The following is an 18,947-nucleotide window of genomic DNA, read 5'->3' as shown; positions in this document are numbered from 1 at the left end:
GCCATTGTTGCCTCCATGAACACTCAGGAAGTGATTAAAAGCTGGAGGAAATACTCATTGCCCCTTGACCCCACTCATATATGGTCTGGTCTGGTCTGACCCCACTAATATAGTCTGGTCTGGGCAGGAGACTATAGTGGGATCAAGATTGAGGTAGAGATGGAGGGACATGTGGCAGCTGGATGACACATACTGAAGCCTATAGACAACAGTAGATCACTTTTGACTAAGGCTCATAGGGTTCTGGTCAAAAGTAGGTCACAATAGGGAATAGGGTGTCATTTGGGATCTAGACAGTAGATGTGCCCTTTAAGCTCCTGCTGTGACAGTATGCAATTTAACCAATAGAGACCATTGGGTGGCAGTAGAAAACTAGTGATGGAGACCTGCTGCAGCCAAATCCTTACTGTAAGGTTTGTAGTGTCCCAGGGAAAGAAAACCTCATATCTCCATAACTGAAACTTTTCAGGAAACGAAAAATGAGCCATATTCTACCATTTATGAAAATACAATCACAAAACTTCAAAAGCTATTTTGAATGTATTTTATTGGTCCTGGAGTCATGAACTGTTCAGAGTACATAAAGGACAATCATGTTAATAACATTAACCATGCAGGTCCCTCTAGATTGTAACTCCCTCCCCTGTTCTTTACAATGTATTACTCAGTCACACAAACTTTGTTGGAGGAAAATATGGAGTTTTCTGTGAAAAATAAATAAAGACGTGGAATGTCGTTCAATATGCTGTTCACTGGCACCATCTGCTGGCTCAATGGACCTCACTGCTTTACAATGGAATTGAATAGAAAAGAATAGAACAGAATAGAATAGAATTTGCAGGGTGGGGATAGAGTACTGCAGTATGACTCATAATACCCATAAAAACTAGCGGTCAAACAGGGAAATGGTTCCAATAATTTTTCCACCATTCATTTTTCCCATAGTGGATTTTAGAAACACTTCAAATAACGGACCGTAAAGGAAATTACACCACAAACAATCACCCTCATGCTCTTAAGGAAATCGTAAATGTCATGGATACATTAGAACTAGTAGATATATGGAGGCTTACATATCCTGATCTAGTGAGATATACATGGTGGAGACTCAATCAAGCTTGTCATCTTGACTTCTTTCTTATGTAATTCTCGTTGGCACCAAAAGTTTAAAAAGTGTTGATAGGGGACAGAATAACACAGGTACAGCAAATCCCCTTATTGCATGGGACGCCTTTAAATGTGCCTTTAGAGGCCATGCAATTCAGTACTCATCTCGAAAACAAAAGCAATTTAGGTCAAAAGAGTTTATACTAACAAAGGAAATAGAAGGTCTAACAGAACAGATAGATGGCAATAAAAAACTGTAACATAGAGGCTCAGAATAAATTAGAGGAAAAACTAAAAGAAATTGAGAAACTTATTCAAGAAAGATCAAGTGTAATATATTATAAAAATAAAGCAAACTGGATGGAATATGGGGAAAATTGCACCAAATTCTTTTAAAATCTTCAACATAGGAATGCTACCAATTTTTTTTTTATGAAACTGGTTACAATTGACGGAGTCACCCATAATTCACCAAATGAAATTTTGAAGGAAGAAACAAAGTACTTTAAGCATATGTTTTCTTTTCAGTCGCCTCCATCTCCTCTAACTGAAGCTAATTGTAGAGATTTTGTTCTATTGATAATGTTAAATTAACAGCCATACAGAAAGACTCATGTGAAGGTGAAATTACAGAGGAGGAACTTCTGGATGCAATTAAATACTTTAAGTCCGGGAAAACTCCAGGGTTGGATGGCATACCAGTGGAGGTATACCAAACCTTTTTTGATATACTAAGAGGACCGTTATTAGCATGTTTTAACCACTCCTATGTAAATAGTAGATTATCAGACACTCAAGAAGAAGGTCTGATTTCATTATTACTGAAACAGGATACAAGTGGAAAATATAAAGATCCAGTCCATTTAAAAAATTGGAGGCCCCTTACACTTCAGTGTTGTGATGCAAAAATTCTAGCAAAATGTATAGCGCATAGAATTAAATAGGTATTTATATTGTCGGACATTATTAATTCTAATCAGACAGGTTTTTTACATGGAAGATACATTGGAGATAATATAAGGCAAGTACTGGAAACAAAAGAACACTGGAAAATCTGGGAAACCAGGCCTGCTATTCATAGCAGACTTCGAAAAGGCATTTGATAAAGTACGACTGGGGTTTATATATAAATGCCTGGAGCATTTCAATTTTGGAGAATCTCTTATAAAATGGGTAAAAATCATGTATAGTAACCCTAGGTGTAAAATAGTAAATAATGTCTATTTCTCAGAAGGTTTTAAACTGTCAAGAGGAGTGATACAAGGTTGTCCACTATCGGCATATCTATTTATTATGGCCATTGAGATGTTAGCTATTAAAATCAGATCCAACAATAATATCAAGGGATTAGAAATCCAGGGCTTAAAAACAAAGGTGTCATTGTACGCTGATGATTCATGATTTCTTTTAAACCCACAACTAGAATCGCTCCACAGCCTCATAGAGGATCTAGATACATTTTCTAACCTCTCTGGATTACAACCAAATTATGACAAATGTGCTATATGGGCGGCATGTAGCTTAGTGGTTAAGAGCGTTGTGCTAGTAGCTGGTTCCGAGCCGACTAGGTGAAAAATCTGTCGATGTGCCCTTGAGCAAGGCACTTAACCCTAATTGCTCCTGTAAGTCGCTCTGGATAAGAGTGTCTGCTAAATGACATAATTATTTTTTTTGAAATTACGTATTGGATCACTAAAAAATAAAATTTTTACATTACCATGTAGTATACCAATAAAATGGTCTGATGGTGATGTGGATATATTCGGAATACATATATAATAATTGATCTCACTCCAATACATTTTAATAGAAAGTTAGCAAAAATAGATAAGATCTTGCTACCATGGAAAGGTAAATTTGTGGAAAAATCACCCTGATTAACTCTTTAGTATTATCCCAGTTTACCTATTTGCTTATGGTCTTGCCTACGTCTAGCGAACAGTTTTTTAAATTATATGAGGAAAAAATATTCCATTTTATTTAGAACGGCAAGCCAGACAAAATTAAACGGGCCTATTTATATAATGAATATGAATTCGGAGGACAGAAGTTATTAAATATTAAAGCATTAGCCCCATCACTAAAAGCTTCAATCATACAAAAGTTATACTTAAATCCGAACTGGTTCTCTAGCAAATTAGTAAGATTGTCTCACCCAATGTTCAAGAATGGCCTTTTTCCCTTTATTCAGCTTACAACCTCTCACTTTCAGTTATTTGAAAAGGAAATAATCTCCCAAATATCACTATTTCTAAAACAAGCCATAGAAAGTTGGTTGCAATTTCAATTTAATCCTCCAGAAACGACAGAACAAATAATGCAACAAATATTGTGGTTAAACTCAAATATACTAATTGACAGAAAAACTATTTTATTTGACAAAATGTTTAAAAAAGGTATAATCTTCGTAAATGATATCATCGGTAGGACTGGTGGAGTTATGTCTCACATGCAGCTAACAAAAACATATGGAAATGTCTGCTCTACCCAAAATTACAACCAAATAATTGCAGCCTTACCGCAAAAATGGAAGACGAAAGTGGAAGGGGGAGAAAGTAAGGAACTTGTCTGTCGGCCTTGCATTAAAGAACATAATTGGTTAAAGAAAACTGTGATAAATAAAAAAGTATACCAGTTTCATTTAAGGACCAAAGGATTGACAGCCGTCCCATATAGATTGCAAAATAGTTGGGAAGAGATTTTTGACGTACCGATCCCATGGAATAGTGTTTATGAACTGATACGCAAAACGACACTGGATTCAAAACTTAGAATCTTTCAATTTAAATTATTATATAAAAATCTTGCTACCAATAGAATGTTATTTATATGGGGGATACAATCTTCCCAGCTCTGCAGATTTTGCTGCGAAGAGACAGAATCATTAGATCATTTGTTTTGGTACTGTCCATTTGTAGCTTGTTTTTGGACACAGGTACAGGAATGGCTAAAGAATTGCAATATTTACCTGGAGCTAACCTTGCAGATAGCATTTCTGGGTGATCTTTAAAAGTCATAGTCAATCGATCTATAATATAATAATAGGTAGGTTAGTGGGTAAGAGCGTTGTGCCAGTAACCGAAAGGTTTCTGGTTCTAATCCCCGAGCTGATTAGGTGAAAAATCTGACGATGTGCCCTTCAGCAAGGCACTTAACCCTAATTGCTCCTGTAAGTCTCTCTGAATAAGAGCATCTGCTAAAATGTAAGAGCTGCTGGTAGGCTTTCTTCACTTGGACATTAATTTTTGCCTGTACACCTTCTTGTCTTTAACCTTTGTTTAAACAGCTAAACAGCTGCTCTTAGCGAAAATTTGTTTTGAGTTACCTTTCTAGCTAATTGGCTATGTTAGAGTTTACACATTCTCTTCCAATTAGGCTATAATGTGGAGAGGTCAAAATAATGAAAAACGATCTACCAAATCTATTCATTTGAAAATGTTGATTACTTCTCCTTGACATTATCATTCACCTGATGATAAGACAAGATAGGTGAAGTATATTTTTGCTAACATGTGATGGGGGTTCCTGGGTCTCCGGTTTGCCTGGGAGGGGGTCCCTTGGTAAGAAAAGGTTGAAGACCCCTGCCAAAGACAGTACGGTCTGTGCCCCTGCTTTAAAATAATTTATACCCCGCCCCTCATCCTCTCTGTTTCCATGGAAGCACCAGATATAGCGCTTGATTGGCTTGCATGGGTAAGCACGTGGTAGGGGAGGCTTCAAATATGACAATGGGCCCAGATGTAATTGTTGTGTAGTCGAATCAGTGTGCATTTGTGAGTTGACGTTGTTTGTGGAGCGAGTCGTTTAAACTAACAGCATGGTCGAGGCATTCGTTGGAACTTGGAAGATGACTTCCAGCGAGAATTTTGATGAATATATGAAGGCAATAGGTCAAGTATACCTTTAAATAAAGCTGTTTTTAATGAACGACAATGTTGCATGTAGTTCTAGAACCTTACTGAAGTTGGCTAGCTAAATATCCGTTTGTTTCACAGGTGTGGGCTTTGCAACTCGGCAGATGGGGAATATGGCGAAGCCCAACTTGCTGTTCAGCATCGACGACGGCGTAATATCAATGAAATCCCAGAGCACATTCAAAACTACAGAGACCAAGTTTAAATTGAATGAAGAATTCGACGAGATGACTGCAGATGACAGGAAAACCAAGGTGGGTGCAGCAGCCACACCATAGAAATTCCGGTTGTTACAGTAGTGTGGTTTCCAATTGACATTTTCCAACTTTAAACTTGAGATGGAGTTATGTGCCCTCCTGACACTACGTTATTTCCAGACTCTGGTGACCTTTGAGAACGGAAAACTGGTCCAAAAACAGACATGGGACGGCAAGACCACCACACTCGAGCGGGAGTTGCAAGATGGAAAATTGATAGCGGTAAGGTTTACTCAAACTTGATTGCTTTCCCCTCTCTGCTTGGTTGGAAATAAAATATGCATGGTTAATAATAAGCGTATTTTTGAATATTTATGCTTGATATTGCATATTTATTGCAATATTGTTCCATCCAAGTTTTAATTGTGCAATGTTGCATGTTATCATCATTATGCAATTTAAAAAACGTTAATGTCATCCATCTCTTGCAAGTTGCATTCTCCCCCTGTGTCAGCAAGGATGGCACGCGCTTTTACGCGCGAACGTGTTCCATATGTCCTTCAAAGTTTTGGCTGGGAAACGTGGCTTGAAAAACACTTGCAATCATGTGCAACCCACTTTTTTCTTTTTTACAAAACGCTGCATTGGGAATCTAGACATTGCTAATAAAACCAATTACGTATATAATGCCATCGAGAGGCTTTGATGCCACCGGTCGGCCATATTGTCACTATCCAGTAGAAGCAGTCCTCCATAGGAATGAATGGATTTCTACAGTATTTCAATGAATGTTTCAACGACAAAATTACACTTTTTTTTTTTATACTGTTTTAGTGGGGACAGTAACGTTAGTGCATTCTAAAATACTTTAAGGAAATTGTTGTTTTTTTGCTCACATAATATAATTTAGAAGTATGCATTAGTGTCTGTAATATAATAAATGTGTCAAACGAATGTAGACATTAATAAATGCATTTCTATAGCTTCCCAAATCTTTTTGCGAATGAGTACTAAGATGGCTGGGCAGTGGCATCAATGCAGTGCCCCGGTCAGTCATCCAGGGTTTAAACACCATTGGCTAAAACCTGTCAACTTATGTATGCTCTCAGTTCGTTACCCGACATTGTTTGTCAGTTCCCCTTTTATATTTCTGTGATAGGGTAGTAACTCCTACCCTGTCACATTTAGCATGCGTGAAGATGCACTTCAAAAAAAGTTAATGTGGTTTGGCTCATTTCAGAAAATGCAGTTTTTAAGTGTAACTACAATGACCCACTGACACAATTAGGATGATTTGGTGGTTGTATCACTGCACACTAATTGTGACATTACATTTGAGTTCTAGGTTCTGACATGACGTCACTGCATTGCATGACCTAAAGCTTGCACTGCTCTTTTTTCCCCCCAGAAATGTGTAATGGATGATGTGGTGGCGGTGAGGACCTATGAGAAAGAGGTGTGATTCCAGTCTGTTGCTGAAGTGAAGAACCCCCACCAGCAAATCCAAATCTTTCATATTATCTGTTCAATACCCACCATGTTAAATGCACTGACTACTCAATTGGTACTAAAATCCCATGACGCTTTCAATAAAGTCAATTGTTCTGCTTTGTGAAAAGTGGTATTTCCTTCATTGCGATGTCTAGGTCAGTTTGGAGGCTAAATCCTATTCATCCAACTTAATCCATGTGGATTACAAATGAGCAAACCTCTAGTGAAGGTCTATCCTGAGTACTTTGGTTGTAGGTGGTGAAAACATTCCAATGCGTTTCAGTGCCACGTAATTTTTCATGTCCAGTAAATTGCAATGTAATTGTAGCGCTCAGATAAAGTAAGCTAAGCATACACTGCAGAATACGTTGTTTTCACAATGTACCTATTTTGAGAGCAGGTGACCAAGTGGAATGTCCAAAACATGTACCTTTTTGTCTACAATACAATGCAAAAGCTAAACTTGACTGACTAGTCGGGACATTGTCTTTATTGTGGAAACTGGGCTATCGTCACTCCTAAACCACTGCGGAATACTAAGCGTATTGCCTCAGTAGACTTGTGAACAGTGGCATGGCAACTAAACGCCTTCCTATTGTTAACAATACATTCCACTGTAAACTTTAAAACCTGTATTCGTGTATTAACAGATTTTCTTTGACCATTTAGGATTGTTCTATGTAAACTTTTCAGCACCATTCTGATCAAACAAGTGGTCTGCCCAGTGGTAGTGTTGCTGTTATGACCTCATCAATGCCGTTGCTTGTTCCAACTGTCTCTAGGAAAGGTCTTATTTGAAAGTCTTCATCGCACTGCTACTAAACTGGTGAGTGTGTCCCAAATGGTACCCTGTTACCTTTATAGTACACTTGTTTTGACCAAAAACCTTATGGGCCCTTGTCAAAACTAGGGTGCCATTTGGGATTGATCACTTTGAAAATAAATTAACTGTATTACAGTAGGAAACTTGCTGAATCCTAAATCCATTCGTCGTGGGTGGGAAATAATTCACAAGCTTACCCAGGCTGGGTGCCAAAATAAAAAATTCTTAAACTACACGTACAGGTGCCAAGTTGACTATTTTAAAATGATTATCATAGGCTTACATTCTACATATAGTAGTTCATTTTTCTCTGTTTGGCTGTTCTCCGTTGGCCTACCTCTGGGATGAATTAGCCCTAACAAATGACCGGTCAGTATGTAGCCCCAAGACCAGAATTAGAAAGTAAGATTTCAAGACACCAAAAATGTAAAAAGTTTGTCAGAGTTTAGATGTGCTGGTGCTTCTAACAGGCTTCTATGGAATGGAGTACTCATCTGGGTAGTCATGTAGTCCAAAAAGTAAAGGTTATGCCATCTCCCATTAGACTGAACAATATGACCTTACTTTTATGGGCTAACCACCAAATACAACAAAATACAGCAATCTCCCAGAAAGATTACAGTCCAAATGAGCTCGTTGTCAACAGGTCTCCAAATCAATGTGATATCCAATAAGAATGCATAATGCCAGAGGGAGTACTGTCCAGCCCTCTTCATAGCCTTCCAGCACCCATTAGACATTTATGATGCCTGAAGCCTTATGCTGCGTTCATAACTAAGTGGGAATTTACCACATACGACTGGGGAAAATCCACTTGAACGGCCCTCCATCTGGTAATTACTAGTGGGAAACTCATCCTGAGCTCCCACTTCTCCCACATGGTGACCTCTGACATTAGATTATGGTTTACGTAGCTTGTTGACCGTTAGCCAATCAGTGTTCCTCAACGAGTTCAAAGCACGTGAATGCATCGAACTGGTATTTACGGCTTCACAACTGGTAAATTCCCACCTCCCACTTGGTTACGAACGCAGCATTAGCAGTCTCGTTCATGAACGGAGTAAACTCTGAGAATTTAAAGTTGTAATACCACTGGATTAGTATTGCTGTTGCTGCCTAATGGAGCTAGAGTGACAAATTAATGACAAGCACCTTTTTGTATCTGGCTCTTTGGGTTGAGATGCATTTGAAAACCTTAACCTTTAATGCATCTCAAATGGCACCCTATTCCCTACATAGTGCACTACTTTTGACCCGGGCCTAACCTTTTCTGCGTGCCAAATGCCTCCCTATTCCCTGCACTACATTTGACCAGAGGCCTATGCACTATAAAGGGAATCGGGTGCCATTTGGGACGCAGCCCTTGGGAGAAGACCAACTGTCTTTTGGTTCATGGTCAGAGTTTTCACACATGATATCATGTGCTTTTTTGAAACTAAGTGTTGATTTGTCATGATAGCGTCACTAGAGTTGCAAGTCTTGGTTTTTTACACACACACACACACACACACACACACACACACGATAGCTCAGTCAACACATCCGTGAGTGTTTCTTGAAAACCAAGACCAACGTATTCCTCAAACAGTGCATTTGCCAAATGTATCAAGTATAATAATAATAATATGCCATTTAGCAGACGCTTTTATCCAAAGTTACTTACAGTCATCCACTATTGGATCAAAAGCTCACACTGTCTTGCACACACTTTGAAACCAGCAAGGTTACAACTGAGGAGTAAATGAAACCAGTGGGGTTACAACTGGAGTAAATGAAACCAGCAGGGTTACAACTGGAGTAAATGAAACCAGCAGGGTTACAACTGAGGAGTAAATGAAACCAGCAGGGTTACAACTGAGGAGTAAATGAAACCAGCAGGGTTACAACTGGAGTAAATGAAACCAGCAGGGTTACAACTGAGGAGTAAATGAAACCAGCAGGGTTACAACTGGAGTAAATGAAACCAGCAGGGTTACAACTGAGGAGTAAATGAAACCAGCATGGTTACAACTGGAGTAAATGCCATGGGGTCCCTTGGTATGCTGCTATTAGTCAAACACACAACGACAACTATACGGAATGTGAGATCCTACGTTGCGTCCCAAATGACACCCTATTTACTATATAGTGCACTACTTTTGACCAGAGCCCTATGGGCCCCCCTATGGATCCTGGTCAAAGGTAGTGCACTATAAAGGGAATAGGGTACCATTTGAGACAGACCTAGTATTAGAGTGGCAGGGGGAATGTATGGGGAGATCTAGAGGGGAGGCCAAATCCCAGTTTAAGGTCTACGTTGTGACCTCTCCTCATTTTTAACAGGCTTATTGTCGTGGACGCACAGACTTTGTCCCAAATGACACTCTATTCCCTATATAGTGCACTACTTTTGACTAGGGCCCATAGGGCTCTGATCAAAAGTAGTGCACTAAATTGGTAATGGGGTGCCATTCAGGACGCGGCCACAGACTTCCAGTCCAAGCAAGTGCACCTAATTCCTTTAATTAGGGCTTTTTGGGGCAGTAGGTTGGGGCCAAATTCTCCAAAAGATTTGGGGGTTTTAGTGAATGATTATGACAATGGGTGGTGCTCCTGCAGCCTGCTCCTGATAAATGAAAAGCTGACCTAGCCAAGTTGTATAAGACCAAGGGCATGCATACACACACACACACACACACACACACACGCACACACACACACGCACACACACACACACACACACACACACACACACACGCACACACGCACGCACACACACACACGCACGCACTCACGCACACACACACGCACGCACACACACACACGCACGCACGCACACACACACATTTGAACACATTCCTCTGACATTTTTTTAACTTTTTCGCTCCATTTTCCCTTTCATTCTCCTTACTATATCCCCTCTCCACCCCTACTCAACTTACCAGTCCCCTGTATCATGAGAACACATTCAGGGACTTCCTATTACAATCTGTTCTCCCAAAGAACGTCTGAACCCAGAGTGTCCGATTGTTACGGTTGAATACCCCATTGTTGTTAAGGTTAAGCTTACTTAGGGCAGTTCTTTGAAAATGGCCTTGTGCCTCAGATTTTTCTCTAGACGCGGCGGTAGTGGCGGGGGTCCTTTGAACAGATTTATTTTATTTTGAGGCATCAAAGAACTGATTGGCAAGTTCTTGGAAATTGCTTGGCTAAGGAATTCTGGGAGGTTTTAATTGTAATTGAACTTATTAACTGTTTGCTTGGTGTAAAACGTTAAAGAAAAGCAGTAGTGGTGGAATTAGAGGGTATATCAGATGCATTCAATTTCACAACTCTCAAAGTGCAAAACACACTTTGAGTGGGTAAATAGCCTACTATTGCTAGATAAAATATACAGACAGTGTGGGAGATTTGCAGGACAAGATGGTGCACACTGCACCCTCAATCATCCATTGAAGTTGTGAGATGTAAGTCGTTTCAAGGATATACATTTATAGGTCTGACCAGGCCTTAATGGAACAAAGATCTCCTCTCTCTCTGGACATTATTTGGCAATGATCTGAAAACAGGATAGATGAAAACAATATGGCTATTAGTGATGGGTTGGAACAAAAGACCATAGTTGTGATTGGAATGAAGAACAGTCAATAATACTATCTGGTACAGAAGGCTAGTCAGTGTATTTCCAATGCTCTGCCTCTTTCACTTTAACGGTAGCAGTGCTGCGCCTTAGTGGTACATAGCTGGAAGTGCACGGTATTAATTTCGTCCAGGCTGGGAACGTGATGATGAAACTATTTTATGAAATGTTGCTGTGAGTGATTGTTTTATCATCTAAATTGTTTACCACTTTGAATACAGCTTACTCGCCAAATATTTGCAATTATTATCACAGTAATTATGTTATTCTAGAAATCGTATATTTTCTTCACGGAAATGGAAACATCCTACCGGATGTGACGTCGGCATTAAACATGGCTGATTCGGAAAACACAAACAAACAAGTCGATAAGCAAAATATGTCTTTTAATATTAGAGAGAAGCTAGATATTGTCGAAAATAAGCTAAAATTACGTCATCAAGACACTTCGGAAAGTGGAAAGGGCACTGTCGAAAAACGCACAACCTCGGAGTACTGTGAAAAGTTGCAGGGGTGGATGTGGCAGTACTACACTGCAAATGTGAACTGGCAAAGTTGGCTGGCAGTGTCTGCTCCTCCGTATTTTGCACCGCAACCATTCACTGCACCCGTCTGGCCAGCGGATTTCCCTAATTTTGATGCCCAGAACTGGTATAATAATCCATTCGGACTCCCCTTAACGCCGTATCCACCCGCCATCCCCGCGGCTGGAATTCCGCCTGGGGAAACGGCTGGGAATGGTGCTGTGTCCACTTCAGTACCAGCGCAACAACAACCACAACAGAACGGCAATGCACAACGACCAGGTAGCTATCAAAGACACAGATGTTGTTCTTTTTGTATTTGGTTCATGTGTCTAATATGATAGCTATATAGCTAAAGAAGTGTTTGAGAGAAAGCAACATGCCAGGCCTGTTATAGTGATGAATTATGAAAATAGTGCCCTCTGTGGTCTGCTAAAGTTAAAACCATAGGCTCATATGCTATAGGCCTGGGTTGCTAAAGACTCCCAACCTAGGCCTATTTAAATTTTAGAAACAAGGAATTTCCTCATGAAGGACAATAACCATTATCAATGAATGTGTTGGCTATGTCTGTGTCTCAGTTGGTAGAGCATGGTGGTCGTAACACAAGTGTTGTGGGTTCGATTCCCATGGGGGACCAGTACAGAAAATAAATATGAAAATGTATGTACTACTTTATTTACTACTTTAAGTCGCTCTGGTTAAGAGCATCTGCTAAGTCAGTGGTTCCCAAACTGTGGGGCGAGGGGTCGGCGGCCCATAGATATTGTTGTAATTTTTTAGTTACTCAAATATCACATGAATTCACATTAGACATGGTAAAATGTATAGAATTGCAAGAACATGTGCTTTAAAACTGCAACATTTTCTTTTCACCACATGACAAAATGTGTAGAATTGCAGGAAATAAGCTTTAAACCTGCAAAATTCTCTCCACCAAAAAGAGGGGTGTGAACAGTTTGTGTCATGAACGGTGCTTGTGCCCACAGAAATAGACATGGCGTGTGCACGCAGGGGGGCGCGGGATGTTGTAACGAACTGCAAAAATCTCTGAAGCTGGAGACTCTTATCTCCCTCACTAACCTTAAGCGTCAGTTGTCAGAGCAGCTTACCGATCACTGCACCTGTACACAGCCCATCTGAAATTAGCCCACCCAACTACCTCATCCTCTTATTGTTATTTATTTTGCTAATTTGCACCCCAGTATCTCTATTTGCACATCATCTTTTGCACATCTATCATTCCAGTGTTAATACGAAATTGTAACTATTTTGCACTATGGCCTATTTATTGCCTAACCTCAATAACTTACTACATTCGCACACACTGTATATATATGTTCTGTTTGTATTTTTGACTTTATGTTTTGTTTACCCCATATGTAACTCTGTGTTGTTGTTTTTTTATCGCACTGCTTTGCTTTATCTTGGCCAGGTCGCAGTTGTAAATGAGAACTTGTTCTCAACTGGCTTACCTGGTTAAATAAAAAAAATAAAAAAATGTTCCCCAATGTTGGAAGGGGGGCCCCGAGTGAAAAAGTTTGGGAACTCCTGGCGTCTGCTAAATTACTAAAATGTAAATGTGTTGTATGTGTTTGCAGGTCGAGAATACAGTATTCCCTCTCCTCTTCAAAGGTTCATGGCTGAAATTGTGGATTTCTTCATTCTGTTCTTCATCAAAGCAACCATTATTCTCAGCATCATGCATCTGAGTGGGATGAAGTGAGTTTAGTTTAATACAAATGTTTCTGTTGGTCTATTCCCTATACCGCATTACTATGCCCCCCCTATGGGCCCCCCATGGGCCCCCGATCAAAAGTAGTGCACTACAGGGAATAGTATTTTATTTAAACATATCCTAGAAATGGATTTGTTTTGCGCTCCATAGGTGATGGTAAAGATGATTCCTATGCATGTATAACTACTGTATATAGTCAATGTTTAAGAATCATTTGTAGCGTGCATTACTACTGTATATAGTCAATATTTAAGAATCATTTGTAGCGTGCATTACTACTGTATATAGTCAATATTTAAGAATCATTTGTAGCGTGCATAACTACTGTATATAGTCACGATTTAAGAATCATTTGTAGCGTGCATTACTACTGTATATAGTCAATATTTAAGAATCATTTGTAGCGTGCATTACTACTGTATATAGTCAATATTTAAGAATCATTTGTAGCGTGCATTACTACTGTATATAGTCAATATTTAAGAATCATTTGTAGCGTGCATAACTACTGTATATAGTCATGATTGAAGAATCATTTGTAGCGTGCATTACTACTGTATATAGTCAATATTTAAGAATCATTTGTAGCGTGCATAACTACTGTATATAGTCACAATTTAAGAATCATTTGTAGCGTGCATTACTACTGTATATAGTCAATATTTAAGAATCATTTGTAGCATGTGTAACTACTGTATATAGTAATGATTGGCCCTCCTGTAGTTCAGTTGGTAGAGCATGGCGCTTGCAACGCCAGGGTTGTGGGTTCGTTTCCCACGGGGGGCCAGTATGAAAATGTATGCACTCACTAACTGTAAGTCGCTCTGGATAAGAGCGTCTTCTAAATGACTAAAATGTAAACATGTACATGTAAAAAATGTAAATTATTGAATAATCATTTGTAGCGTGCATAACTACTGTATATAGTCATGATTGAAGAATAATTTGTAGCGTGCATAACTACTGTATATAGTCATGATTGAAGAATCATTTGTATTTTGTCTTTCTTTCAGGGACATTTCCAAGTTTGCCATGCATTTCATTGTGGAGGAAATAGATGAAGACACGTCCATGGAGGAACTCCAGAAGGTGATGCTGGTCGCCCTGGTCTACCGGATATTAGTTTGTTTCTATGAGGTCAGGTGACACCTTTGTCTTTGTCCTGAAGTTGCAGTGTGATGATGATTCTGTCTTTGTCCTGAAGTTGCAGTGTGATGATGTTTCTGTCTTTGTCCTGAAGTTGCATTGTAATGATGTTTCTGTCTTTGTCCTGAAGTTGCATTGTAATGATGTTTCTGTCTTTGTCCTGAAGTTGCAGTGTGATGATGTTTCTGTCTTTGTCCTGAAGTTGCAGTGTGATGATGTTTCTGTCTTTGTCCTGAAGTTGCATTGTAATGATGTTTCTGTCTTTGTCCTGAAGTTGCAGTGTGATGATGTTTCTGTCTTTGTCCTGAAGTTGCATTGTAATGATGTTTCTGTCTTTGTCCTGAAGTTGCAGTGTGATGATGTTTCTGTCTTTGTCCTGAAGTTGCATTGTAATGATGTTTCTGTCTTTGTCCTGAAGTTAATAATAATAATAATAATAATAATAATAATAAATTTGTATAATAAGTTGCATTGTAATGATGTTTCTGTCTTTGTCCTGAAGTTGCAGTGTGATGATGTTTCTGTCTTTGTCCTGACCTTGTAGTGTGATGATGTTTCTGTCTTTGTCTTGACCTTGTAGTGTGATGATGTTTCTGTCTTTGTCCTGACCTTGTAGTGTGATGATGTTTCTGTCTTTGTCCTGACCTTGTAGTGTGATGATGTTTCTGTCTTTGTCCTGACCTTGTAGTGTGATGATGTTTCTGTCTTTGTCCTGACCTTGTAGTGTGATGATGTTTCTGTCTTTGATATGGGTTCTGTGTATTTTATCATGTTTTTCCTCTCTGTCTGTAAATACAGTTTCCCCCTGGGGGTAATACGGTATTATTGATTGATCGTCTCCTTTCAGATTGTGTGCATTTGGGGAGCAGGGGGCGCCACTCCAGGGAAGTTTCTCATTGGTCTCAGAGTGGTCAGCTGTGATTCCTCTGTCCTGGTTCAACCCAACCGGGTCCTTGTGGTGCCTGCCACTAACGTTAGTCTCTCTGCGTAAGTAGTGGGTCACACAAACACCAACCCTCTCATCCATCCACGTGTTGTGAAATAATAAACCAGCTCATTTGGTTATTTGACACCTCTGTCCGACATGATTTTAAAGTGGTGATGTGGTCACACATGACAGTCTGGCTATTAGATGAAGTCCCTTGATGTTCTGCTCATTTGTTGTTGGTGTGTCTATGATCTCTGAGACTTCCACACGTTTAGTTTGTGTCTATGATCTCTGAGACTTCCACACGTTTAGTTTGTGTCTATGATCTCTGAGACTTCCACACGTTTAGTTTGTGTCTATGAACTCTGAGACTTCCACGCGTTTAGTTTGTGTCTATGATCTCTGAGACTTTCACACGTTTTGTTTGTGTGTCCCTCTTCAGGTCAACAGTCCGAGCCTTGAACAAAAACTTCTCCATTGCCTTCTTATTCCCGGCCTTCATCACGGTGTTCTTCTTCCAGCACAACAGGACTGTGTATGACATGGTGGCTGGCACTATCGTTGTCAAGCGCACCGGAGCCAGATGACCATTCTGATTGGTTAAGGCCTGGCTGGGACTGGCTACGATTTTATTTGAAGAGGTACATGTTGCTATCGACCCTCCAGTACAGAGGTGGCTGGTGAGGGGGAGGACGTCTCATAATAATGGCTGGAATTGATTGAATGGGGATGGTATCACATGGAAACCATAAATTCCGTTCCATCCATTACTATGAGTCCGTACCACAGCACCAGTACTAGAGACAACAGAACTGGGAACCACTCTGCAATAACGACGAGGGGGGGGGGGGGGAACTCTGCATAAGGCTGAGGACAGAAAATACAGTATGACGTCATCAGTAACTAGGTCCCTCTCACAGCTCTTGTATGTGACGTCAAGAGTTTCTAGAAACATCTCTTGTTTCTCAACCACTGTACTCTGGTTTTTGGTTTTGTGACAAATCTGTGGAATAGATTCTACCCTTTTTGATTTGTGCAATGGTAGTATGCAAATTAGCACCCAATCAGTTAGAAAGCACTTTTTTCAGGAAATGTTATTAAAATCATTTAATTATTTTGAAATCCAATCTTCAATTCATTTTCTAAGATAAGGAAGTGGAAGATAATAGTTATTTGGTTATTTTAGCCTATCAGCATATTGATGCAGTTTTATTATTTGGCTTATCTTAAGATATTGCTTGGTAACATTCCAACACTCCTAGAATCACAACATGCTAATGTTTTGGTTGACATTTCCCTCGGGTCTTACTGCACTATGGGGAGATTATTGTCTAATCATTACCTGGTTACAACTAGATACTACTTTGGTTGTTGTCATCAGACTAGAAAAATTGCTTTATTTTAGACCTGTTAACGTAACAGAACACCTGGGCTGATTCAGTATAGACTTTCAAGTGTATTATCTCCATGCTCAAGAGTATATGACATGTGTTTCAGTTAATATACTATCTGATCTAACATGAAAAACACATTTGTTGCTTAGTACTGTATTTATGTTTGGAATTTCAGTCGTAATTGAATGGCTCTCTAAATGATTCCTTGTACTTTGTAACATGAGATACTGTACCAAATACCAGAAAGTTGGAGTGAGTTGCATGTAGTTCTCCATCACTTCATTAAGCTATTTTACCACAGTCTGTATTGATACAGTAGCATTTTGACATTATTTTTGACATACTCAACGAGTATATAGGGGTATCTTAATGATTGGTTTAATCTTATGGTCTATAGATGTACCCATGACCACCAAACGTGTCACCATGTCCAATTTAGCCACTGAGATTAAAACATTTTGAGTGCTTCAAGCTGACAGTATTATGATTTGTCTGTCACAGTAAATACTTCTACCATATGGGGTGCCAATAGGGTTTCAATTCAGGTACATTTTCTAAAATTCCCAGGTTTTCCAGAAATCCCAGTTTGAAGATTCCTGAATTCTGAAGGGAATAAGCAAGAAATCCGTAATCCTTAGGCAGGATTTCTGGAAAACCCGGTGAATACCTGAGAATTGAAAGCAGATGTAGTATCACTTTTTCAGAATTGGATGTCAGCTAACTATGATTCTCATTTCTGTTTCTGTTGTTTTAAGTCCAAAGTGACAGGATCACCTCTCTTCCTAATGTTGCCTTTCCATGGTTGTCAATTTAAAATATTTGCCTTGATTATAGAATGTAAGTACTACAGTATTGCTATACATTTGTTAAAGTACAGTAACAGTATAAAAAAATAATTCAGTTGCTAGTATGATAGTACATTATTGCTGTATTTTATTTGCAATTTAATAAATTAATTTATGAAATATGTTTGTGTACTAATTATATGATTTTAGTAAATTAACTTGGTGTATTAGTTGGAATTGTCAGCACATTTCAGGGTTGAATTAGAACTTTTTATGGATTATAATAGGTCTTGTCTCGATGTCGGATACATTTTTACTCGGTCTTGACTCGATCTCGGACACTAGCTAGGTTTCCATCCAATTTGCGACAGATTTTCATGCAAATATTCTAAAATCCGCATAAAGGAAAAATCACATTTTCCCATCAGTGGTGTTTCCACCAAACGGACTTGTTGAATATAAAAATCACTGCATGACGTAGTGCACACAAAATGTACTTTTTCGCTTAAGTTTTCATGTACCGAATAAAAAAATATTCAATTCAATGTGTTTCCATCGCATTTTCAACTCTACGGATAGTTTTGTCACAAAAACTGTTGCGCTAAATAGCAAATGTGTGGTCTTGGCACGTGCGCTCTAGTCAACAACTCGCAGATACTTTGCGGGTAGGCTAGTCTACATTATGAGATTATTATGGATAAGAGTGAGAATATATTTTATTTCTCAAACGGCAGTCAAGCATCGATCATCATGTCACCAGAATCAGACCCTCGATATTTATTGGAAAGGTGCATCCTACACTACCCTGTTGGAAAGAACCGGGATGAAAGTAACACTTTAACACCGTTTCTTTCCTAATTACTCACAGATCGATAGCGCTAGAGAGATCATATTTTATGACAAACAATGTATATGTCCTCTTAGCAACTGTAATTTCGTTTCTAGTATAAATGACTTGAAATTAAATAGACCAAGAATGGAACTACAGCAAAGTTACTTTTGTACCTGCCGGCGCAACCTGGTCTCGGAGCATATCGTATTATTCTGTACGTTGGCCGGTGGGGCGGGAGAAATACAGCCTTGGAATGGAAGTAACAGCTAGCGGGAAGTGCACAATATTGGTCTTATCTCCATATTTCTGGTTAGTAATGCTTGTTACTTTCAACAAATGTACTATCAGCCATCATTTCATGTATGTGTCAATTTCAATAATTCATGCTATAGGTTCAAAATGTATGAAAATGAACCATGCGTCAACATCGCAATGTTGCGCAACCACAA

The 18,947-nt window shown here is 39.2% G+C and overlaps 2 protein-coding genes across 2 annotated transcripts; both read left to right on the top strand.

Annotated features, from left to right (window-relative positions):
• The first annotated feature begins 4,915 nt into the window (after positions 1 to 4,915).
• Positions 4,916 to 6,711, top strand: LOC311140728 (fatty acid-binding protein, adipocyte-like). The gene is made up of 4 exons (XM_084175935.1): positions 4,916 to 4,997; positions 5,103 to 5,275; positions 5,399 to 5,500; positions 6,627 to 6,711. Exons 1-4 carry the CDS (start codon positions 4,925 to 4,927, stop codon positions 6,678 to 6,680), a joined length of 402 nt encoding a protein of 133 aa, XP_084032061.1. The 5' UTR covers positions 4,916 to 4,924; the 3' UTR covers positions 6,681 to 6,711.
• A 4,770-nt stretch (positions 6,712 to 11,481) lies between these two features.
• Positions 11,482 to 17,843, top strand: LOC311140462 (protein FAM8A1-like). The gene is made up of 5 exons (XM_084175531.1): positions 11,482 to 11,957; positions 13,277 to 13,397; positions 14,427 to 14,550; positions 15,407 to 15,546; positions 15,930 to 17,843. Exons 1-5 carry the CDS (start codon positions 11,486 to 11,488, stop codon positions 16,072 to 16,074), a joined length of 1,002 nt encoding a protein of 333 aa, XP_084031657.1. The 5' UTR covers positions 11,482 to 11,485; the 3' UTR covers positions 16,075 to 17,843.
• Positions 17,844 to 18,947: the final 1,104 nt, after the last annotated feature.

The sequence above is a fragment of the Coregonus lavaretus genome (genome assembly GCF_964263955.1).
Source record: "Coregonus lavaretus genome assembly, chromosome: 13".
NCBI lineage: Eukaryota > Metazoa > Chordata > Actinopteri > Salmoniformes > Salmonidae > Coregonus > Coregonus lavaretus.
The sequence above is the reverse complement of the archived record's forward strand: the minus strand, read 5'-3'. Positions and strand labels throughout refer to the sequence as shown.

Bases quoted from the DNA above. Each gene is read 5' to 3' on its own strand.
- LOC311140462 (XM_084175531.1), top strand. From the start codon at position 11,486: ATGGCTGATTCGGAAAACACAAACAAACAAGTCGATAAGCAAAATATG. The intron at 11,958-13,276 runs GTAGCTATCAAA...ATGTGTTTGCAG, and splicing joins CGGCAATGCACAACGACCAG to GTCGAGAATACAGTATTCCC. The intron at 15,547-15,929 runs GTAAGTAGTGGG...GTCCCTCTTCAG, and splicing joins ACTAACGTTAGTCTCTCTGC to GTCAACAGTCCGAGCCTTGA.
- LOC311140728 (XM_084175935.1), top strand. From the start codon at position 4,925: ATGGTCGAGGCATTCGTTGGAACTTGGAAGATGACTTCCAGCGAGAAT. The intron at 5,276-5,398 runs GTGGGTGCAGCA...CGTTATTTCCAG, and splicing joins CAGATGACAGGAAAACCAAG to ACTCTGGTGACCTTTGAGAA. The intron at 5,501-6,626 runs GTAAGGTTTACT...TTTTCCCCCCAG, and splicing joins AAGATGGAAAATTGATAGCG to AAATGTGTAATGGATGATGT.